Raw genomic sequence first — 26728 nt, forward strand, 5'->3', positions numbered from 1 at the left:
AAGTAGGTATTTTATATAGCATTCATTGTTATGATCTATATGTATCGTTATGCCGAGGTGCGTGAACTGATATAATCTGATGAAGCCATAGTTCAGAATCGGCTCCCTGTGGTGAAAAATAATCAATAGTACAGCCGTATAAGTGTGATTCTGACATAAAGTAGAAAAAGAAAATATGTTCTTAGACCAATGTTATTAATGTTTGACTTCCCAGTTCTTGTAAAAATGCGTCAACGAAAACTAAAAAGAAATCACAACTATAAAAACAACAGCAAAATATTGTATGAACTTCTTGCAAATTCTCAATCATAAAAAGAGAGAGAGAGAGAGAGAGAAAGAAAAAAAATCAGACAATTTTTTTCTCTCTTTAAGTGGCCACAGTTGCTCGATTGATTCGGGTGTGTTAGGTTCTAAAATTAAGAGCCATCTACAAGTGACCACTATTAGAATCAATGAGCCAAATTTAGTATCAGCGAGCAAATCAGTAGAAAGAGCCAATCACTAATGATCAACCGTTTCAGAGACGGTCGCATGTTAAAGCCAGCCAATAACATTTTATCACGACTCACGATATAATTGTGAAAAGGAGCCAATCAAAACCATTATTAAACTTATTATGGCTATTCGGACTTGAAACAGAATCGAAATTGATACAAGGCTGTTAAGCTCGTATTAGTTTTTCTTTCAAAATACTATAAGCGACCACCTTTTCAAAGTATCGGTATGGCCACCCGCTGCTCCTTTTCACATCTTGTACCTTTCTGCAACGTATTATTCTTTTTATAGATGTTCTCCAATATGACTTCATATTTAGTCACAAATTGTGATTGTCCTGTCCTTGATTACGAATTAGCGCACCAACAAAATCGTGAAAATATAAATACCGCTAAAATACATACTCAGTTTTTGAATTCTTAATGGAGTAAATCATTCGTATTGCTCACAACGCTGGTAACAATAACTGTCGTTTTCAGTGTATTTCCCATGGCCTTACAAATGCGTGTCTCTAGATCTCTAGATCTGCCTGTCATACATTCTGTACATATCATGTTCTTATGCTTCCTCAGATGAAAATTGTGACTTGTAAGCTCTCCATTATTTGTTACCTTAAAAAAAACAAAAAAGTGGCAGATTCTTCAATATTAGAACAAGATGTGTTTATGAAAGACTGATGCCCCCGTATGGCAACTTATAGCAAAGGTTAAATTTTCTCAAATGCAAATCAAATATGTTGGTACCCAAAGTAAGGTCTATAGTCTCGAGGAATATACCTGTCAAATATGAAAGACCTAGCAGCAACCATTGAATAGATATTGATACGGTTAAAGTTTTTTCAAAAGTATGTCACACATCAAGGTCAAGGTCAAATGGTCAAAATTAATGGTGCCCAAGGAAAGGCCTTCTCCAAAGAAATACACAGGTGAAATATGAAAGCTGATGCACCAATCGTTCAAAAGTTATGACCAAGGTTTAATTTTTTCAAAAGTAGATAAAACTCCAACGCCAAAGGGTCAAAGTATTTGGTATCCAAAGAAAGGTCTTGTCTCAAGGATTACGCATGTGAAGTATGAAAGCTCTAGCACCAACCGTTCAAAAGTTAAGGCCAAGATTAAAGTTTTCCAAAAGTAGGTCAAACTCCAAGGTCAAGGTCAAAGGGTCAAAGTTGTTGATATCCAAAGGAAGATCTTGTCACAAGGATTACACATGTGAAGTATGAAAGCCCTAGCACCAACTGTTCAAAAGTTATGGCCAAGGTTAAAGTTTTCAAAAGTAGGTCAAACTCTTAGGTCAAGGTCAAAAGGTTAAAGTTGTTGATATCCAAAGGAAGATCTTGTCACAAGGATTACACATGTGAAGTATGAAAGCCCTAGCACCAACTGTTCAAAAGTTATGGCCAAGGTTTAAGTTTGGTAAAATTTTGCAAAACTGGGTCAAACTCCAAGGTCAAAAGGCCAAATATGGTGGTACCCAAAGAAAGGTCGTGTCACAAGGAATACACCTGTGAAATATGAAAGCCATAGCTCCAACCAATCAAAAGTTATGAGCAAGGTTAAAGTTTTTGCGGGCAAACAGACAGACGGACTGACAGAGCAAAAACTATATACCCCCGAAGATAAAAAGAGGGAGGGAGGAATGCCCGGATCCCAATCATCGAAACATTGCAGTCCTTTTGAAGTATTTCAAGTGTTTTTATTTTCGATACCTTATCAGGCACAAAAATCAAAATGAGAATCTGTCAGTGTTGAAAGAACAATCTTCATTACGAACTCTCAAACGACTGAAAGAATTTTAATTAACTTTAATCACTGTATCCTTGACACTGGTTATCAAAGAAGGCTAACAACAGAGCTAATGTATAGAGTGTACCCTATTACATGTTCACGAGTTGTTCTTTATTGAAGACATGTTAATACAGACATCAAACATCTCCAGTGTAGTGTTCTACCTTTGAAGCATGCTGCACACGTTTTCTTTATACTCGGATGATCTTATATCCATCAAGTGATTACGATCTAGACTTTCCTCCATGCTTCATGGTAATTAAGTCTAATGCAGAGAACTATTTATTTGTGATTTTAAGCTGGACTTTTTTTAAATTCTAGACTTGCGCATCAAAAAGCTTTCATTTTTAGTTCTACTGGTCAGAGATCAGAAGAGCTTATGCGATGGTAAGGTGTCCGTCCAGCTGTCTGTCTGCCTGTTTGTCCGTCTGTTTTTAATCAATTTTGAGCTCACCTCAACGCATCCTCACAACGTCAGGGGTGCTGAGTCCACTCGTTGCGGTTGGACAACGAGTTGCCTCAGGACCTCTGACGTTATGAGGATGACCTCAACAAAGTTGGGGATCTTGTGTAATACCCTCCGCATCGATGTCGGCGTGCAGGTTACAGTTTTTGGAGCAGATTTTTTTTAAAAGAACTTCTATGTCCTCTATTGATCAGAGATGCATGGGCGATGCTTTTTGTATGTTTCATTGTATCAGTCCAGATTTCAGATGCTGCATTTTCAGCCAAAGAATGACCAGGTTAATGTTTTGGGAGCAAGTTAATTTTTTTGAGCAGGTTAAAGTTTTTGGAGCAAGTCTCATTTCTAAGTAACTATAATCCCTATGTTGACCAAACTTGCATGGATGATACACCTAAGGATGCACACTACCAGGCTTACTTCGGATGCTGGATTTGACCTACATTTTCCGGATGAATGACCAGGTTAAAATTTCTGGAGCAGGTTCATTCTTAAGTAACAATTAATCCTATGTTGACCAAACTTGCATGGATGTTACATCTAAGGATGCACACTGCCAGACTTGCTTCGGATGCTGGATCTGACCTACATTTTCCAGGTTTAAGTTTTTGGAACAGGTTCATTCTAAAGTAACTATAAGCCCTATGCTGACCAACCTTACATTGTAGATGCATTCATTGATGCACACTACCAAACTTGCTTCAGATACTGGATTTGACCCACATCTACAGTTCTGGTCCAATTTCAATAAAACATGGTACATAAGAATATTACACTAAGATACATACATGAAATATGGAGAATACGAACGTGAATCAAGCTCAATAGTCCATTGAAACAATACAAATCGGGAGCAGAGCAAACACGGACTTCTAAAAGCATCAGAGTTGGGATCAGGTGCCATGGAGGAGTAAGCATTCCCTGTCCACATGTAATTCTATATATATAGGTTTTTGACTTCGATGAACGGTGTTGCCATGGTTTCTAAGAATAGAAAATTTTGTGAATTCTTTCGAAACGCTGCTCCTGCAGTTTTGGTCCAATTTCAATAAAACCTGGTACACAAGCAGAGTACGTTAATTAAGATAAATACAAGTAATTCTATATACTAGTTGTGCATTTTGATGAACGGTTTTGCTATGTTTTCTAAAAGTAGAAAATTGTTTAAAATTATGCTAATTCTCTTATATGTTTTAGTCTAATTTCAACAACATTTTACATGGGAATACATGGGAAAAGACCTTTTAAAAATCTCATTATAAACAGGTCAATTTTTAGTTATATTATCCACATAATTATGCAAACAGTCTCAGGCAGTACAGATTCAAGTTTGTTCACATTAAAGCCCCCCAGCCTCCTCTCCCGATGGGGGGGGGGGGCACAATAAGGGTTCTAGTTTTACATGAAAATAAAGTCATAGCAAAGCAATGATTAGTCAATATATTCTCAGGAAGTCTAGATTCAAGCTTGTTAAAATCATGATCCCTAGGCCTGACAACCACATAGGATTAAAGTCTTGCGTAAGTACACGTAGGAGAATATCTTTTCAAGAACAGCAGGGTCATGATTTCGCAAGCATCCCTAGATAGAATAGATTCTAATTATATGTACATTGTAATTCAAAACATGGCACCGGGACAATAAGGTTTAAGAATTTTCTTTTCCACCCGGGAGGCCAATATGGGGCCAAAAAAACAATATTTTTCTACAAGCACTACATCCTAGAACTTTTCGTACTTTCTGCACACTTTTGGAATATGATTGGTGGTGTCCTGTTGATATGCAATAAGATTTAAGACTTTTCATATTCATACAGATGCCTATTGGGGTCATTTTATTTATTTATTTATTTATTACAAAAACCAGAACCCAGAACTCCTCTTACAATTTATACAGTAGCCAAACCATATTCTGAAATACGAGTTATGGTGTCCTGTAGATGTTTAGTACGGTTTCAGAATTTTCGCATTCATCCTTGGGACAAATTACAGGCAGAAAATTTAAAAGACTTTTTAAAACACAAAAACCTTCTTGTCAAAACTCCTTTTTAGACATAATCATGGGCATCGTGCTCACTCTAGTATTTTATACTAAATTTAAAACATGTACTCGTACTTTATGTAAATTATAGAATAATTATTGTGGTTTCTTTGCAAGTGCATTATGCCAAGGGTAGAGTGCATTTAGAAGCAAACACTAGCATGTAGATATCACTGTCTTACGAAAGTATCTATTTCTTTTTATTTCGATAAATTGAATGGACGATACCTTTGTTCTAAGGATGGTAAGAATTAATAAACGAATGACTTGCATCTTTTGTAATGTTTATTTTCAAAATAAAGCGCAACCAATTCTGACATAATTATATATATATTATATATATATATATATATATATATATATATATATATATATATATATATATATATATATATATATATATATATATATACATATATATATATATATATATATATATATATATATATATATATATATAACATTAATATACAATAAGAATGCTCAAATCCGTTACGGGTCACCTCTTGGATTCGATATTGACCGCTGCCTGGAATAACAGCTGTTGACAGCTTGGCTCCCGTTCGTCTCCGCTTCTCTTTTCAGCAAGAATTCCTGCGCTATTTCAGGAACCTTAAGCCGCTTGTTTTTGTTTTTAATGCATCTTATATCTGCTCAATTTACAAAGACTGAAAGGGAATGGAAATGGACGGAAATTAGCCTGAGATCACAGAGACAACACAAAGATTAAACCAACTCTTAGGTGTCTGTGACGTGAGCACAATGAAGAGATACATCCGGAGCGTATCACACTCAGCCCAGAATTTCGGGAATTTAGTTCAATTTTATTTATGTAGACTAGTAATATATATATATATATATATAAAATCAAAGAAATTATAGAAACATGATTAAAACCTGTCTCCGAAAGGACATCCCCCAATTTACTAGTACATCATCTGGCAGATGACGTGGAGTTAAATCTAGTGTAAGAACTTTAGTTAACAAGAAATAATATTTAAGTGAATCGTGAAAAACTTGTCTGTCAATTAACATTCGTTTTGTGTTTTGAAAAAGGAGGACAAATACTTTTTATTGATTTTTCTAAGCATGTACTAATAATAAAAAAAGAGAGAGATGATGATAGTCTAACATTGTAATATATTTGTATTATAGATTTATTTTTGAATTGAGAATCACCTAGATACAATTCACTTGGTTTCTGTCGGCATTCCAAAGTATCGTTGCCCAAATTTACATCCACAGAGGATTTTCTCCTTTATGAAATATGGAGATAACGAACAGTATTCAAGCTCAAAAGTCCATTTAAACAAATCTGGAGCAGAGCACACATCAGAGGTTGGATCAGGAGCCATGGAGGAGTGAGTATCCCCTGCCGACCGGTCACACCCGCCGTGTGCTCCTTGTATCGGGAAAAACGGAAAAATCCGTAGACGATACAAAGTATAAATAATCGCCTAACAATTAGTATGAAAAACGTCAGTCAGCATTTGACTCAATAATGATAGACTGTATCATCCTCACAATGTCAAAGTTTTGTGATTTCGGAACTCCACACAAATCCTTGACATAAGTCGCTATTTAAAAGTTGGACTTGTGGTTACACATGACGTAGTGGGTAATTATAAACTAACCAATGAGAATATATTTTTCAAATCCGTCGTTTTCAAATGGCCCAACTCCAGAGCATCTTTTGTGATTGTTAGGAGGGCGATCTTCCAAAAAGTAATCCCCGATGTTTCATTTAATGTAACTAGTCACAAATCCTACAATATCAACACTTTCCAATTTAAAGACGAGTCATATTTGTTTACAAAACTTACCTACAATAAATGCTGTTTTCGGATTGGTTCCAGTCCTTATGTCAAGGGTTTGTGTGGAGTTCCGAAATCACAAAACCCTGACATTGTGAGGATGAGACTGTATTTGCTGACAAGGTCATTGTATCGACCACTGATAGACTGTTAATATTCTTGTTTCATCAACTTGTTTGTCAATAGCTTGCCTCGGTTTAGAAATTGTTCGTACGTATAGCATGCTCTATCGTATGGAATCAACTGAACTGAGAGACATAAACCCCACATGCATGTGATAATGGAATATTGCTCCATAAGTAAGGGAATTTGACGATTGAAAAGTTGAAGTCATCACGTTTATCATGAAGCTTGGTTGTAAGGTTACTATTGGCACCTTTTCTGTTAAAATATCCAAATATAAAACAGATATGTCAGACTCTGTGGTATCTTTTATTTCAAGCTCACTGGGATATACCGAGTCGACACATAAATGGAAGTAAATATTGTTAATTGATGATACTTCGTCATATATATCTAAATGTCGAGTTGAAGGTCACAAGCAAGTGTTTTCTTCTTCTCATGTATAAGATTTTGAATAAATTCTGCTTCATATGAATACAAAAATAGGTCTGCTAATAGGTACCTATGAGAATTTCCGACAGATTGTAGGAAGACCTGGTCTCCAAATACTACATAAATATTGTCAATCAGAAACTCAAGCATCTTTTTAATGTCAACTTTAGAGTACTTGTGTGTACAATCAGAATGTTTTTTTTTAAACAAAATAATGTTGCAAATGACCAATGACAAGGTAAGTAAATTTACGAGTTCCATTTTTATTGAAAGAGCAGCTGTCAATTATGAAAACCACTGCTTTCACCAATCAGCAAACGCCTGTTAACTTTTAGAACCGATTTTTCAAGTTACCTGTATACACATGTATATTTCTTATTGCAATGTGCTTTTCAATCAATGAAACATATAAATAAATAATACAATATGTACTTACACTTATTTTATATAGGATTATTTATTCAGACATTTTTTTTTTTTAAATAGTACGGGGATTAACGGTTGCAGCCATTGCAGAATTTGTTTTACATAAACCGCTTACGGATTCTGGTATTCAGGTTAGCCAACAAAAAGTTAAAATACCGCGAGCGAAAAGGAGCTTAGCATCCAAATATGTTTCCAGTACCAGCACTCCATCCGCATTGATGCTGTTCTGCAAAAGTTTAAATGGTCAACAAGTAGTGATCTAATTAAGTTCATCGGCGACCATCTTCTGTGTTAGAAATTGGTCAAATCTCGACCCTTTAGAGCATCAAAAGAACAATCTTTCACAATCCAATCCTTGACCATAATTGGCTTTTTGAGTAAAGCAAGTTTTGCAATTGCAATTGCAATTGCGCCCCGTTATTAGCAGACCTTTTTTGTATTCATATGAAGCAGAATTTGTCCAAAAACTTGTACGTGAAAAGAAGAAATCACTTGCTGTGGCGTTCAACTCGACATTTAGATATATCGACGACGTATTGTCAATTAACAATGGCTATTTTCATTCTTATGTCGATACGATATATCCTGGTGAACTTGAGATAAAAGATACCACAGAGTCCGACACATCTGTTTCATATTTGGATATTTTACTTGAAAAAGACGTTAATGGTAATCTAACAACCAAGCTTTATGATAAACGTGATGACTTTAACTTTTCAATCGTCAACTTCCCTTATTTATGCAGCAATATACCTTCATCACCTGCATACGGGGTATATATCTCTCAGTTGATTCGATACGCAAGAGCATGCTCTACGTATGTACATTTTCTAAAATGAGGTAAATTATTGACAAATAAGTTGATGAAACAAGAATATCAGCTGTCTCGTCTAAAGTCATCATTTCGTAAGTTCTATGGTCGATACAATGACCTTGTCAGCAAATACAATTTATCATTGAGTCAAATGCTGACTGACGTTTTTCATACTAATTGTTAGGCCATTATTTACACACTGAATTGTCGACGGATTTTTCCGTTATTTCCCGATCATGACAAGGAGCACACGGCGGGTGTGACCGGTCGGGAGGGGATGCTCACTCCTCCATGGCACCTGATCCCACCTCTGATGTTTGGAGGTCTGTATTTGCTCTGCTCCTATTTTGTATTGTATAATGGACTTTTGAGCTTGAATACTGTTCGTTATCTCCATATATTTCATTTTGGTTGAGTGGGCTTAGTTCAAACCCATAATGCAAAATTGTAGCACTTCGTATAAAAGAACTTCGTCCATCACATTATTCCCAAAACGGAACATTCTGTATGTAAATAGAACGACTTTAGGCAAACTGATAATGTTAAATCTGTTTTGTGCGCTCCACGCCTGTAATATATCAGAGTTCACTGGAAAGTTCTGGTATGACGGTGGGGACGTCTATTTCTGGAGCCTTGATATATTATTACGTCATTTGACTGAGGACCTAGTGACTCTTCAATGTAGCCGGTGTTTGTTCAGACACAAAGATTTCCAGATAACGACTGTACTAAAAGAGGGACGCTGATCGACGGAATTTATTGACAGCAGAGAAATCTATCCCGGACACCCGAAAGTTTCAATTTTGACACACTGTGTTAACCTGAAAAAAGTTGATTTTCAATTTCCTGTGTTCAGTGACGCTTTCTGGTCCATTTCCTATAAGTCGGCGACTTTAATTTACGGTTTAAAGAACTATGCCCTAAAACAAAGGAGATATTTGTCGATTTGAGAAAGACTAAACGTAAATGACGTATATTTCATCTTGAATAGTAGAAAGATTAAAAATAATAATAACTTTTTTATTGAAGTGCTCAATTCTATTTATATTCATGGACCCTAGAAAAAAGTTGATATCGCTTTTGTTGCGAATTATGATACTTGAAGCAAGATCGATGTGGTTTCCCCTGATTGTAATTGGTTATCAATACACAGCCGTTGGCGATTTGTTTACCCACCAGTCTCTTGTGGAATTCCTACAGGATCTGCGCAATGTTATCTTGCTGCGTGTTTATAACGCGGCTAAACTTCTTGTAATATCTTTGAAGGAGTTTGAACTTCTTCAGTATAAATCACCATTTGGTAATAAATCTTGCGTACAATTAGCTGCTGTTAAAATTTACACTAAATCTTACCTACAGAGAAGTATAAATGGCCGATACATAGCGGACTCCTTGATCAATACAATTAGTTTCCTTTTTACCGATTTCGACACTTCTCCCCTCTCTAAAGTTAAATCTTTCTCATAAGTCGTGTTTTTATCCTTACCTAGGTTGCTAATGGATGTGCTTCGGTTTTAGAGAAATTTTATCTGTAAGTGATAATACGTTAAGTTTTTGTTGTATTCACACAATGTGATATTGTGATGGAAATGAGGTATCAAATGCAAATGAAGATAACAGTCCTACTCAGACAATGAACTGTCTACGTTGCTCATTAACCCCTTAATTACCGAAGAGAGAAACAATTTTCACAGCAATGTATCCATTGTATTCATAAAAAAATGAAGAAAATTGCTTGTTAAACGACACCGTGGTTTCATTGTTTTCCGCTTAATTGTTGATAGACCTGTGAATTGAAAGGATATATAAGATTACAAAGTATTTTCAACTGAGAATTAGAAAAACAAAATATGCGACCTAAAATATCAGTTTGTATTTAAAATCTATTCCAGGAAGCCTTGGTTCCAGTCTGCAGAATAGTGCGTCTCTGAGTGGCATTGATTTTACAATTGATCTTCTGAATAACATTTACATGTTATTGTTGACCTGTGCAAACTATAGAAACATTCTATATCCGACAAAAAAAAAACAAACAAAAAAGACAAACAAAACAAAAAACAAAACAAAACAAACAAAAACAAACAAACAAAAACCAAAAAAAAAACAAAAACAAAAACAAACAAACAAAAACAAAAACCAGAAACGAAAACAAAAAAAGGGGAAAAACAGTCAAAAACAACAATACCAAACAAAACGAAACAAAAAAATTAATAAACAAAATACAAAAACAAATCTTAAACAAATGTTGACGAACTTTATTTTCTCCACATTTTTTTTTCTTCCGTCAAGCACTGCTGCAGACAATTGTTACTGAAACGTTTGAACGGATCCTTCTAAAATCTGTTTCATCTGTACATTAAGTTATTATATCCTGTGTCTGTTTGACTTTGATAAAAGTTTTCCTAAACGTTTCTTAGACATAATCTCCGCTTTAACATGTGTTTGTCGATTTTATGAGAACATTTACAAGTTTCTTGAGTAAAACAATCGACATAATTATTTTGGATAAAATGCGATGATGAAATTGATTATAACGTTCTTCTCTCTCTCGTGCTTGTTCTATAACTCTCAAATATTCAAAAAGAAATGTAAATAATCGATTAAGAAAGTGACTGCTGGATGCAACACTTCATCTTAAGCATATCTTGATTTACTTCAATTCTTTGATGGTATTTTATAAAAATGATTTTTGTTTCAGAAGATTATGGTAATATCATACACATAAAAAGTCAGGATATTTATCTCTTCTATTCTTCCTTCCGCTGTTATACTGCAATATGCACATTTTTGTTTTTAAAATTCTATTTTATTGTTAATGGACTGCTACATCATTGCATTTGTCTTTTCTCTGTCCCAATAAGGGAAATATTATAGCATTTAGCATTTTTCAGTGATCTCCGTATAACGATGTAATTTTTAGGTTTTTATTGAAATTTCTCATTGAACCAACACGACTGAAACACGCTGTCTGTAAACCGATAACATCCTGTCGTTGACAAACTGACATCACCGGCATTTTTTAAATTGATCTTTTGGTTTACAATCGTTGTCTCTTGTTTGATATGGAGAAAGAAGTTCTCTCTTTCCATTTTCTTTCTTCATTACCATGATTTAGGAGTCCTTAAGAGTTTTCGCAAGTCAGCTCATTATCTGAGAAAACGTGCCCAGAAACACAAACACGTGGGAGACAAGTTACTTCTTCCCGAGTGCTTTTTCCCCCTGAAAATGATTGATAATACGAAAGTCTCTATTAACTATCAAACGCATAAATGCCATGTTGAAATTCCTGATAAAATGCTAAATACAAATTCATTGTAATTCTTGTCACATTTCAGCTATCGATTTAGAACTTAAATCTACTCACATTTGCATTTGAGTGATTCTACGTTCCAGTGTTGGCTTATGATGAAAAACAGGATCCCAGGCGGGTGTTTAGTAAATGGTCCAAATTACATATGTCATTTAGACTACTTATATTTTTTAAACAGTATTAAGATAAATGAGGTAAGGATATCTATCAATCTGATTTTTTTAAAATCTAAGTGTTTGGTCGTACCTGGTGTAGAATTTTCAACTGAGACTACAAAACCATGTAAGTTGACAAGTCGTGACGTGTGAGATTACTATTGTGCAAATACTAGAATGGATATGAGTGTTGGCTAACAGTAATAAAAGCAAATGTCAAAAAAGAATCCTTATTTAATTAAAAGAAATATCATTTGGAGAGAAAGCTCAAATTAAACTGACTGTATGGAATATTTTCTTTCACACGAAGCATAATAAACACCATCACAGTTTGATGTTAATAATTATTATCTGTCATAGATAGTGTATGACCTTGATACTTTAACCATGTGTACATTAGTGTATGAAGTTGACATAATTGACCAAAAATATATGTAGAGTATATTTTCATGTTTTTAAATTAAGTTCTCTTTTTGCGCATTTATTTTTGATGTGTCTTTCCTAAGACAATTTGTGAACATGTTTAATGGTACTTGCTATGAGTGCCCCTAACTTGTAACATTGATACTGTATTCTGCAAGATTTTAAAACTTTTTGGACCGCCTGTCTTTGCGTTTTCTTTCTGGTGTTGAATCGTTTGGTTTTTTTCTTTTTTGGCATTGTGTCGCATTTTGAAGCACTTTTTTTATAAGCATGTTACTGCCTATCCTACGTAAAGAATTTTTTCTTTTTTATGGCCATTGAAAAATTAAAATTCCTACAAATAAAATATTCGTCAGAATATTGTTTCGTCGTGCAATGGTCATGGATTGTTAATATGTACAATGACAATAGATTTTTAATAATAAATATGTGAGTAAAACTTTTTTATTCTCACTAGTTTTATTGCTTGAAGTTACAATGTAATTGTTATACCCTTTTTATTCAGTTGTTATACCCTTTTTATTCAGAACCGTGATTGTACAGCTTAATATTAACTTTTAAAATGTCACTGTGTTTTTCAAAGACACAATTTTTTACTGTTTCCATTTTTTTTCAAAGCGCACAATTCGTTCAATTGGAAATAGCGCCCGAGAGTGCTTAAATTCTATAGTATCGAACCGGAGCTAAGAGTCAGTTGTGATTCGTTCTGATTGTATATACAGACAGTTATACATTGGTCACACCAAACATCAGACGCAGGGGATCCCCAGCAGTGGTTCAGTATTGTGATGTTCTGTAGATATACTGTTGTAAAGCCTGAATTCCCGCTCGTCCCGACATGGAGCTGTACATGTTGACAAGACGTACTGATCCAGCAGAACATTAGTACATGCTTGTTTACTGATGATAGAGATTTGACGAAATAAGTCTCTGTTAGTACTCACGCGAATAGAATTTGAAATCAATAGCGATTTTTGCCGTGATATGCATATAATGACAAGCAGGCAGATGATTCCACGTCCCTGCGTTATGAAAGGTTCAATACAAATTTAACTATTGGATTGTGATCGCAGACTTCAGTCGTGTAGTTTCCCTTCAAAGAGTATGAACCCTCCCTTGGTATCGGACTAAGTGGTCTTATTGTTCCAAACATTGTCCTCGGACTGTCGGTGATTGGAAAAACATGTCCTTAATACCCTGTTATCCCACTAACGGACCACGAACCTCATTTACCATTCTTGGGAAATTTTAATTATACTCCTCTTTCGAATGTTTACTGATGTTCTCTGACGGTTTGCAGAACTGCCATTCTCTGGGGATTTATTTTAACAGACTGTCGCATGGTGCCATGTGAATGGATTACGTCTGATGTACCCTTCTTTGGGACAGTGACCCAGCACCATGGAAATGTTCTCTCTTATTAAAAGCTCCCTAGCGTCTGAGGACGCCAATCCCATCCACCGGCTCTACAGGGTGGGGCAACAGGTGGGGACAGGTGGACAGGAAATGTTGTGGCGGATACATGAAGCAGAAAGCATTGAAGAAGAAAAGGTGAGTGTGGCCATCTCTTTTTCATAAATGTCTGCGGAAGAAAACACCAACAAAGTTTACTTTGTCTCCTCAATCCCTTGAACCCTTTTTTTTAAATATAGAATTTTCTGTATAATCATCTTATCATTTGCAATCACATCTAATGTAAATGTAAGAATATATTGATACTTTAAAGACTCAAGAAATGATGTTTAAATTATCCAAGTTATACCTTTATAAACACTTTATTTAGTTAGTCAAGCCATTGTATTGATATAGTACTGTTCTAAGATAAAAACGTTATAAACAGGGATTTTATGGGAGAGATTCGTCTGAGTGTTGCATTACGTCAGTGTGATCAAACCCCATATAGAATGAAGCTCTCGATATAGTGGCTCAATTTGAGATCAAAATTAAGATATCATTTTGCAGCCTGTTTGGATTCGTCATGCTATTACATTTTTATTGCATGTTTTGTTCTACTTTACTCTGAAGATTTATCTTCAAAGACAACAATTAACAAATGCTTGAAGTAAAGTGATGAGCATGGAATGCCAGAGCGAATTCTGTAACATCCGCTGTGACAGAAACTTCAGTGTCTAGATTAAACAAATGCATTACTCATCTCCAACTCATAAAAAAGTGTTAAAATTCATTCATGACAACAAGGCATAGTTACGGTGAAATATTTAACTTATCATCAATTGATTTCTTTTCGTTAGTTCTACAGGTTTTATCTTTATATCTGCTCTCCTATTCTCATCAATACAATCAGTGCTGAAATCGCTCTCTGATACTCTTGACCTAGGCGTTGACCACAAAAACAAGGAAAACAATATTTTTATAGAATGTAAAGGCAATATTTTCTCCTGAAAAATTAGATAAATGATATTAGGGAACTGAACTTCCACTAACTGAACTGATTTCTAAGAAATAAAATGGAAACTGGATGCCGTTTTAAATTGACGCGTGTTCGATTCGCCGGAAATAATGCCAGAATAACGATGTTAAACCACGTCAACCACGTGTAATTACAGTGCAGTCAATAAACGAATCTCTCATAAAAATCTCCTTAATATGTGGCCTAAGAATTTGAGATCCGCCTTATTTATTCACATCGTTGAATAAACTCTCGAAAATTTAACACCACTGAATAATTAGGTGATAGTAGTGAAACAGATGATCACAAAATAGGCTCTGATAAAATGAAGAAAATTTATTTATATCATTGAAAAGTTTTAAACAGCTTTCTCTGTGCGCTGTGTGAATTTGGTAACTCTATCAACATTCTGCCCCTACTTGGAAACGTATGATTCCTTCGTATGATTTTTCCGTGAAGATATTTTCAGTGTTTTATGCGGGCAGCAATCACAATCGCCGTTTTCAATTACAAAGCAACGCTGTAATTAGACTTTAAATATGGTTCATCAACTTTTGCAATTGCAGAGAAGAATACGAAGACACGCGAATCATTGCGTTCCGTCAATTTAGTGGTCAGTGGAAGTTCATTTACTTAGTCTCTTACTGGACAAATGGAAACGCACTTTTATGGCACGAGACGCATATTAAGGTAGAGCTTTGAAAAGTACTGGTATTTTTCATTGGCAAACATTGATACTGGGCTCTGTTACGCACTGGACCCTAGGGATGAAGCGGTTTTTGAAAAAGTGGACATACCGATTATATCGGTGATATATAACCTAAGAAAGGTAGCTTGTGCTTGAATAAATGCTGATCTCGTAGCAATAACGAGCTTTGTAAAGCACCGGATGCATAGCGGTAAAAAGCTTTGCATTGATTGGTTGTTTGTAGTTTTATGTCCCTTGCAAGATTATTTCATTCATATGAGATGTCACTGGATGCCGGTGAAGGGCCTCAAATTTAGACCTATACTTGGCATTAAGGGCCTTTGAGCAGCTCTCTACTGAGCTACGGTGATGGTAAAGCTTTGTAAGGCACTGGGCGGCGTATAGCGGTAAAAGCTTTGTAAAGTATAGAGCAGTAATAGGAGCCTTATAAAGCACTGGGCGCAGAGTAGTAAGGAGCTTTATAAAGCACTGAGCGGATTTGTTTGTTTGTTTGTTTAACGTCCTTTTCGAGAATTTTTCACTCATATCGAGACGCCACCACTTGCCGGTGGAGGGCTGCAATTTAGACCTATATACTCGGCATTTAGGGCCATTGAGCAGTGAGGGATCTTTATCGTGTCAGCACCTACTGCGACACGGGACCTCGGTTTATTCGGTCTCACCGAAGGACCGGTCTCCACGTCCCGCAGTGGGATTCGAACCCGCGACGTAAGGATCAACTCTGAGCGGATTTGTAAAGCACTGGACGCATAGCAGTAAAGAGCTTTGTTAAACAGTGAACGCATACCGGTTAGCTTTGTAAAGCTTGACGTTTAACGGTGAAGAGGTTTGTAAAGCACTCGACACATAGTTTTAACGAGCTTTGTAAGAAGTGGTTATTGCTGTAAAGGGCTTTGCAAAGCACTGGACGCATAGCGGTAAAGAACTTTGTAAAGCACTGAACGCATAGCAGTAAAGAACTTTGTAAAGCACTGGACGCATAGTGGTAAAGAACGTTATAAAGCACTGGTACTGAACGCATAGCGGTAAAGAACTTTGTAAAGTACTGAACACATAGCGGTAATGAACGTTGTAAAGCGCTGGACGCATAGCGACAGCTAGCTCTTTAAAGAGGGAACACAAAGGGATAAAGATGTTATCAAGCATAGGATGCAGGTCAATTAAAATCTGTAAGGTACATTAAGAATGCATAGCCTTGAAACTACGAATAGGTGCCTTACGATGTGTGACCAAAAAAAGTATTGTTAAGTAACTTGGTCCATAACCTTAATGATCTCTGTAGAGCACTGGTTACCTAATAGTGATGAGCTTTGGAAAGCATTGTGCGCATACCGATACAGTTCTTTCTAATTTAGCGTTGGAAACCCTATGCAGAGAGCTTTGCAAAGCTGAATATATTTATCAGTGTGGACTTTTTAAAACTATAAAACACTGGTTACATGTAGGTGAAGATCTTTTAAAAGTAATTCAAGTTGGATTGCGATACAGGGCTCTGTGACGTTCTGGACGTATAAAAATATACGAAGAATTGAAGTGCATAGAGTCTTGTACTGCTTTGCATGAATAACAATGCTAAATTTTGTAAATCAGTTGGCGCATAGCGATAAGCATTATAACGTAAAAGTTGCACATGTATCGATGATGAACTTTGTAAAGAACAAAACGCATGATAATGCGCTCTGTAAAGCACATGGACGGAGAGCGAGGTAAATCTGAATTCTATTGACCAAGGCTGAAACTAAACGTTCTACATATTGTTGTTTATAGTAAATGAAAGTCAGAAGGACATGGGTATAATTTACAGTTCAATATTCGTGTTCGTCATATGCTTAGAAATTATTTTCTCCTGCCATATTCATGTCATTAATATTCGGCTAATCTCTTCCCGAGAGATATTTTAATTCTTGGTTGGTCACAGGAAGTCGATAATGTCCGATGTTATTTATAAACTTTCTCAGACACGCACCGTAATACTAATACACAGCATGGTCCAATCGACAAGTCGAAACAACTATGCAAGTATATAGCTATTTATTTAATAATAATCTTTGTTTGAGGCTTTGAAGCTTGACAATTACAAATCATTCACGAAAGAAACTGGGTGGAAATTGTGTTAACGATATCTGTGTTATGAACTCATAATTCATTAGGGATATTCTAATGAATGGTATTTATGAAAATTTCCACAGAATATATTGATATGTAGAATAACGAAGTGGCCCATTGAGTATGTTTAGTTGCCGAAAAAAGGCTTTGAATTTCAAACATCAATTTACGCTATTCTCATAGTGTGAAGATGAAGGAAAAATTATCTGAAAGTCTCAGAAAAACAGAGATCAATCAAATTACAATCAAAAGTCACTAGAAATATTTCTTATGTTGGAAATCAAAAGAGAGTGACTTTCGCTGAGTTCTGTTATTTTATACATGCTCACAGCACAGAATTAATTGGCGTTATTAAGTAAATCGTAGGCCATTCTGGATATCTTAAGTGGTTTACTAAATCAGCAGTCTCACAATAGCTTCACTTCCGTTTCCTGTCTGGTAACGACATATTGGATAATGGCGGAGGTTAACCACCATATTCCGGAATTAATATGGCTGTTGATCCCGAGGTCAAATCTTTCACTGAATTTGCTCAGAGTTCCTCACATAAATCATGTAAATCGTTTTTGTTTCTCTCAAACGTTAATTATGCTGTATATGCGTCCTCAAAGGATCAGAGTATGTCTAATTTCATCGACGACTATATATGGAAAGTGTAATTCATCATTCTTAGTTTAAGTCCTAATTATTTCTTAGTGAAAGAAGATTTTATCATGAAAATAAGAGAGCCATATTTTCAAATTTTGAACAAGGAATATTACTGAGTTTAGCTGATGAATAAGTTTGAAGGTTTGATTTGTGCAAGAAAAAACAACAATTTGTAAGTAAATGTTTAAGGGCGATTAAGGGACTTATAATGCATCCAGAGTATAAAAGTCCATTACAATGCATCAATAATAATAACTACTTGAGTTCATGGTGGCAAATTTAAGGAATATTGTATTATACGGACAGTATTTTTTATATCATCTTTAGATTTAGATATCAAATCTTGAAATTTTATATATTGTATTTCAATTTTCCAAACTATCATTAGATATTGAAGAAAAAGAAAAATAGATATTGAAGAAGAAGAAGAAATCAGAAAAAGGAAGAAAAATACTTTGTGTTTATTTATTTACAATGAAGTCGACGTCAAGGGAAATCTTACCAAGGACAATTTCACAACTAGCTTCGAATTCCTCATTTACTGGTCGACATTGAATTTTTATCAGAGGGACACCGGGGACGATTTGAGCTCAAACTACAAACATTGTTCATATCACTGTTTTCAACATTGGTTTTCTATTTTTTATTAAACAAAAAACCTTAAGATCTTGAAATTCGAGTTTTGGACAGTACTTTGAGGATGATTTTAATACGTTTCAAGGAAATTCTCACTTTTAATGTTCTTCTGTTTTTTTTTTTTTCAAATATACACTATAACTGAAGCTATTTTTAAAAAGCAGCTTGTCAATTTATTTTTTTACTTTTATTTATTATTTTTTTTTTTTTGACATAAAAAATATGAAGTGCTGGTATAATTATCAGGAAGATCCGCGTGACCACTGATTATCCATTATGTTGTTAGAAACATACTGTGGCTAGCTCTTTGTTGACGAAGAGAAAATGAAACAGTATAAAGAGATCCACTGCGTTTTCTAAATGGACGGCAAGTAACGAATCACTGCAGAAAAATGAGAAAATGTCATTGGTCAAACTAAGCGTAGAGTAACATGAAAGCTGTAATGAGTTGGTCGTCAGGGGAATAGCATGAGACATTATCTGTTTCTAAATCGTTTTCTTATGGTCACCATTTTTCTCTGTTAAGATGTACAATTTTTGTTATTATTCCTTCTATATCTTATCATACAATAATTTGTAACAGCACTTTTCTGGTAATTTTATGATATACATATAGTAGAAAATAATAATTAAAATAAGGTATAACGGACTCTAAAGAATTATATAAATTGTTGCTTATTCAAGGTTGTAATATAATAAGGTTATATGCCTTTCCATTTTACATAGAAAAGTAAATTAACAAAATACAAATGCAAAACAAGATGTTTTTGTGAAACACTGATGCCTCAGTATGGCAGTTCATGGCTAAGGTTAAGTTTTTTTCAAAAATAGGTTAAAATTCAAGTCATGAGTTTAAAAGGTTGGTACCCAAAGAAAAGTCTTGTCACAAAGATTACACACGTGAAATATGAAAGCCATTTCACCAACCACTCAAAAGTCATGTCCAAGGTTAACTTTTTTCAAAAATATGTCAAACTCCAAAGCCATGACGTCAAAAATGTTGGAACCCAAAAGAAAGCTCTTGTCATAAGGAATACAACTATGAAATATAAAAGCCCTAGCACAATTGTTCAGAAGATTTGGGCTAAGGTTAAAGTTTTTTTCAATAATAGGACAACCCCAAGGTCAAGGTCATTAGGTAAAAAATTTGGTATCCAAAGAAAGGACTTTTCAAATGAAATGCACCTGTGAAACATGAAAACCTTAGCATCAACTCTTCAAATGTTATAGCGAAGGTTAAAGTTTGGTTAAAGTTTTTCAAAAGTAGGTCGAGCTCCAAGATAAGGTTGTGAGGTTAAAAATGGTTATACCCAAATAAACGTCTTGCCACAAGGAATACCCATATGAAATATGAAAACCTTAGCATCAACCGTTCGAAAGTTATGGCACCGTAATGGAAAGTGCATTTATATATTAATTTCCCAGCAATCTAGACTTCCCGCAAGGATCACAACAAAATTCTGAAATGATGTAAACATGAAAACATATATTACGCAACAATGTAAACAGGAAATAAACTTTCTATTTATCCCGAGATAAGACAGCGCTGTTGTCGGTAATGAGGCTATAATCTGATCCAAATGAAGACAGGCTGGTATTGAAGATAGGTAATTTGATATGTATCTGGATGATGTACAATACGTCGCTGTATGCCTGGGTGAAGTCCAATATGTCGGAATATGACAGATCCGCTAGTTGATGGATGACAAAATACCCCCAGGGGATTATATTAACTTTGAGCAAATTAATGAACAGTGTACAAATATTTGACTTAAAAATAAATTCAGGGTCGGGAAAACATTCTTAGATTTGGTAATAGTGGCTCATGAAAATATTAGCAATTTCTTTAAAAAAACTTACTAATTGTAAAAGAATTCTGATAGAAGCAACGATAATCAAACAATATAATGAATAAAGACATTACAAAAAGATAAACTATCACAAACAAATTCTAAAAAGGACGTAAAACTTCAAAAGAGAAAGAAGAAAATCAAAACAAACAAATAAGTGTTTAAAAATTTATCTTGCTAAATTTAGAACTTTTCAACTATGAACTCCCACGGCCAGTCACAAGGCGAGGGGGGAAAATAATTTTAGGGAGAAGAAATTCTACAATTCTTGTTTTCAAGACATTAAAATGCAACATTCATAAATGAGAAATTGAATATGTAATTAATTTAAGAAGAAAAATATTCCTCTCTTTTTAACTATGTATTCGATCCCGAAGAAAGGTTTGGAAAGTTTTTACGAATTTTGTTTTCCAAAAATATTCCAGAGATAGCTTCTTGATATGATTATTATTTCTTCATATGAGGTATAGATGTTATCAATTAGAGGACGGTGGTGAGGTATCATTTTTACTTTATCCCATTCCTCTCTGATATTAAAGAGAAACAAACACGGAGAAGACCTAGATCATATTCTAGTTTCAGATATTTCTCGGTACATCGATGATGAAAGTTTGACCACTAATGAGAAATACTGAGAAGCGAAGTCAAAATTCCTCAGAATTCTCGAAGACGCTTTATAAAACATGATGGCAAGGATGCTTTGTAACAACACAATGACTAGGAAAACAGAGCTGCTAAATTGTATAGAGCTGCTAAATTGTATGAATTTGATGTTGGACATTAAATATTTACTACTTTTATAGCAGGTCTAATGCTCCAGGATTTTATTACATAATGCTGATCTAGGATGACAGAGAACATTCGATTTAGCTTGAGCACGTACATTGAATTACAAATGCTTAGCTTGAATATTTAAGAAAATGAAGATATTTGTTATCGATTTCATCTTTAAATCGATCAGTTTGAAAACAATCAGGCACATGTACATAATTCATCAGATCAGATACAGGCTTTCAAAGAATATTTAGATGAAAGCATTCTCCAAACAGCATTGCCTAAATGTGTTTCAAGTTTTATTTTACTGAACTGTTACCGGGGAGGAACATATAACGCTTTATAAGATAGGATCTTAAAGAGCAAAAGAAAAAAAACAAGATCTTTTTGAAGTTAATTTAACTAATCACAACAATTGTTTTAGAGAGAAAATGGTTAAACCAGAGCTACTCGTAAATACTGTTACTAATAGGTGGAATACTTTGTAATGTGATGAAATGTATATCTATGTCCCACTTATGTTAACCACCATGTAAAAATGCAGATGTGATGAAACATCCTCTATAAATACTACTGACATAAAACCATGAAGTACATCCACTAAATATGTTCTCCTTTATTTCTTATGAAAACCGGTTGCTGTTTTCTGAAGCAATTAACATATCTTACTTCTAAATTAGTTAGATCATCCTGTTTATTTCAGCCATGCATCTGTCTGAAAGATTTTTTGAGACAGTTTCAAGGTAATTCTTTTAATGTGATGTACAGATCGATAATGTAATATACCATGTACTTCCTTCACTTTTGCACCACTATTGCAATCATTGCATTCCCATATAGAGAACACAGAAAACAATTTATTGTTTTAAAATAAATACACCTAACATAAAACTATAAATTTATGCTAGAAATACATTATATATTGTGTTTTCCATTTATATTTCTCTTGAATTGAACCCTTTGTATTTTCGAAATTTTGATTAATTTTAAAAGAGTTCAACAACCGAATTTTGTTCATAATAAAAGAAGTATTTCCTCCAAAAATGAAAGAAGGAAGGTTTTTATGTATGAATAAATCTTTGAAAAATACAAAAAAAATATTCTAAATGAAAACATCGATTTTATTTTATTCTTTAATAAATATACTTTAAAAGAACTATTTCAAACACTGATACCAGCCAGTGCAAATTTATAATGAACTACATTTTAAAATATAATTTCTATAGCCATCATGCAAAAGGTCCATTTCAGCGACTTTATACATACAAACAGGCTCTAAGAGGGGTGTAATCACGGGGATCTATCATCTAATCACACTGTTGTTGACAGTCCTTGGTCAGTGATCGATCTAACTACTTGTTTTCTTCTATTTTCATTTGTAGACCATGTTTTAGTTTCTTTTCTTTTTAATAAGAATAGGGCAGCGAATTTTCCTAATTTTCATTGGTCATCTGCAGACTTACTTTGTTAAAACCATTCTGATTCTACACACAAGTACTCTGAAGTTGATATCAAAAAAAGATTCTTGAGTTTTTCATTGACAATATCTATGTAGACTTTGGAGATCAGGCTCCTTAATGGTCCCACAGGAGTTCGCATACCTATCAATTTTACCGAAATTTTTAGTAAATAAAAAAAAATACGTAATACCTATAATAATAATAATAATGTTATTATTATAGGTATTATGTATTTTTTTTTATTTGATAGAAATTTCGGTAAAATTGATAGGTTTTCGAACTCCTGTGACGGTCCTTAAAATAATTTAAATTTGTGGTGATGACATTTGGATTCAGGATTGGACAACTATATAGAGTTCAAAGATATATGTAAGACATATATAGAATAAGAAGTCTGTACTTTGAATCAATATACGATCGGTGAAATTTACTGAAGTCTCTTTAAGCCTCAAGATTAGGACCACGGGAATGCTTTCATTTTTTAGGCATTAATTTCTTAGTATGTGATATATGACTCAGGTGAGCGCTGTAGTCCTAAAGATTCTTGTGTTCTTTTGCGCTGAAATGCTAAAAAAACATAATTCTTTCGTTTTCATCACACAGGTAAAAATCAAATCCTATTAAATGGAGAAAACCTTGAATCAGAGATTTTGCTCTGGACCAAATATAATGAAGTTTGTGAAGGCATAAACTCAAAAGATGAAAAAAAGTACCCAGCTATTTCTAAAATAGTCTCTGTTTGATCCACTGTATTATATGTATATACATTGTATGCTAATTGTACCTCATGTTCCATGGTTATGAGTGAATAAACTGAACTCTTCCATGATGCAGGTTTCTAGGCGTAATAATGTAATTCCTTATCGCCTGATTACAATGTAGATTAGAGAAGAATTTAACGATTTTCAGCTTGTGGAAAAAGTGTTGATAAAATGTCCAAGATCAGATTTTCAATTTGAAGAACTAAAAAGCATAGTTAATGTACATCTATACAATGATGTTATTTCATATTTTGTATTATGAGTTATGTCGTAGATTATGCAGACATTGGGCTAAATATGAAAGGGAAGACCTGGCCTCAATACCATAAACTGAGAACAGACTTAAGTCAAAAATTTGATTCTGAATATGTGCCTAAAAAATTTTATGCCTTAGATACATATGAATGCATAAAACATATTATTTCCAATTTATTTCCAATAATATTACAGCAGGCTTGTATATACACAAATTTTGTTTCATTATCAAAATTATTTTAAAAGTTATACTGATTTGAAATTTTGACTTAAGTGTGTTTTCACTTTATGGTCTTGGGGCTTAAACACTTTGTCAGAATGGATTTAGTGTTTTAAAAATATATTGAAGAACCGTATTAGAAAGTTAAAAAGCAGCATGCGAACCTTCTATCCTTCCTTTTTCACTAAATCGCAGGTGATAAAAGATTTAGTAAGACTACATGAACAGTATCTTATGGATCCAGGAGACAAGGCTTCTTATAATATCGTCTTTGTTTGTAAGGGTCAGTATTATTCGTAACTGTATTTTATAGAAGAACTTGTTTTAGTACTAATTCTATATCTGGAAATCCATCTTATACTCACAATTCACTTTTCTAAGGATGAAATTCTTCAAAACATATTTCAGTGTTTAATATTTTTAACATTCCAGTTAACCAAGGTGAGATCGATCTACCCTACCTAAACTAAATGGTATTGGAGAGAGGTAATTTGCAATGTATCTGGATGATGTACAATACATGTATGTCTCCGTATGCCTGTCTGAAACCCTACCTAAACTAAATTCCGCTTTCACCTGAATATGATGTTTACGTCTCCCAACTTATTCAATACTAAAGATCATGCTGAGTACGATCAATTTTTAAACCGATGCAGGCTACTGACAGATAAGTCGATACTACAAGGATTTCAACAACCTCGTTTCAGCATTTCGGAAATTATTTAGTCGTTATAATGACCTTGTTAATATAACCTATCATGACTAACGTGGTTCATACTATTTGTCAGGCTTTTGTTTTTATACTGAATTTGTATACTAAATGTTCCGTGTACCTGATTAATACATAGAGCTCACGGCGGGTGTGACCGGTCAACAGAGGATGCTTATTCCTCCTAGGCCTCTGATCCCACCTCTGGAATTTCCGGGGTCCGTTTTTTATGCCCTGTTTACAGATTTGTATTGTTGCTAGATTTTTGGATGTCGATCACTGTTTGTTATCGTGAGGGTGTGTATGTTCGTGATAGGGTGTGTGTGAGGGTGTGAATTATTTATAACATGAAATTAAAAATAATAAATAATGAATTAAACAACTTATGTTGTGCAGGTTATTGCTTCTTACGCCATCGTTTGAAATCTTAATGTAAAGTAGTTTATAAAAATACTCAGGATCTTCACGAGATTTTTCAAATAACTTGCACCTTATGTACTAATCTTCTACAAATCTTTATAAATCATGGTTCAGACTTACCGCATATTAATAGGAATATGAAATTAATGTTTGCTCTTTATTTTAAAAAGAGTAGTGACATGCAGGTAGGAGTGTAATCTTATGAAACATTGATCAGGTTCGCCAGATCTGGCGGAAAATAGTCATCTCACTCCGATCGACGATCAAGACATGTCATCCTAAATCAGTTTTGATAATAAACTGCAGACACTATGAATATATTATGACTAATTCTAACTGTAATTATTCATATCATAACGATTTTGTCTCCAACGTGGCCCCGGAGCTAAGCAGACATCTCTTGTAATTCCTCAATCCCATGTGATGGCGGAGAAATAAATGCTAGGGTTAGCCATGAGATATTAGTATTTTCTGAAGACAAATTGTCGCTTAATCCCAGGAGAAAATGTCCTTCTCATTAGCTACATAAAACTAAATGCTGTATTGAATCTAAGGTCCCGGATGTTGCGGAAGAGATGGAAGATTTTCAATCTTTCCATAGCCGCTATATGTCAATATAGTGACCTAACATTATTGACTACGGCTGGAAATCTCATCACCAGATTTGATTATGTCAACTCAGTAGGCTACTGTTGAAAAAAAAATATATTTGTTCGGTGCTTCATAAAGATAGAGCAATTAATTTTTTTAAACGCAGATGACTTCATTTTACGATTAGAAATTGCTATTGTATCGGCTGTGGATAACGACTGGTAGACTATCAAGACCTCCTATCGAGACCAGCCATGTTTATTTAATGTAGAAAATCCATCAAAATCACATTTAATGGATTTAATTCACATTACATTGATTTACAACAAGTAATGTTTTAAAAGATTAAGAAAGTAAACCATACACCTTAATTAAATTGATAAATACTAGCAGTAATGTTTGTCGGTCAACACTAAAATTCAGCAAAAGCAATCAGACGGGATTTCATGTGGAGGAATGAAAAGTCTGCATGTAAAGAACTAAAAACAAACAAACAAAAACAGTATTACATTTCTTTGTGAGTTAGTATGGCATTATTATTGACATCTGTTTTGGTTGCAAAGAGTTACACTTAAAGTTTGATCAATTAAATGTCATTTTTTCGGGGGGTGGGGGTAGGGGTCGGGGATTGTCTTATTTTCTACACCTTGTTGACATCAATTAAACTATGAGTTATGCTGTATATAAACTGGATTGAGTTTATGCTATTTTGCTTCAGCCAAATTTTATAGCTAACATCTATGGGCTATTGGGAATAAAAATTTTAAATTTCATTTTTTCTGTCCCCTAGGTAGTGGCTATAACCATCAAAGAAGTATTGTTTAGCTGCCTACCTCCGACCCGATTTTCAAAAGTTAAAAAAAAACTTTTAAAAGTTATATTTGCACGATTTTTTAA

General features: G+C 34.3%; 1 protein-coding gene across 3 annotated transcripts in view; it reads left to right on the forward strand.

The window, feature by feature from the left end:
* Positions 1-13186: 13186 nt before the first annotated feature.
* Positions 13187-26728, forward strand: part of LOC133189541 (SCY1-like protein 2) — a 50289-nt gene continuing 36747 nt past the window's right edge. For all 3 annotated transcript variants that reach the window (XM_061324899.1, XM_061324900.1, XM_061324902.1), the window contains exon 1: positions 13187-13833. In XM_061324899.1, the coding sequence (XP_061180883.1) occupies positions 13684-13833 (150 nt within the window). In that variant the 5' untranslated portion in view covers positions 13187-13683. The remainder of the gene's footprint in view (positions 13834-26728) is intronic.

Source organism: Saccostrea echinata, unplaced genomic scaffold (genome assembly GCF_033153115.1).
Source record: "Saccostrea echinata isolate AGI-Se365-2 ecotype Australia unplaced genomic scaffold, CSIRO_AGI_Sech_v1 ptg000019l, whole genome shotgun sequence".
Taxonomy (NCBI): Eukaryota; Metazoa; Mollusca; class Bivalvia; order Ostreida; family Ostreidae; genus Saccostrea; species Saccostrea echinata.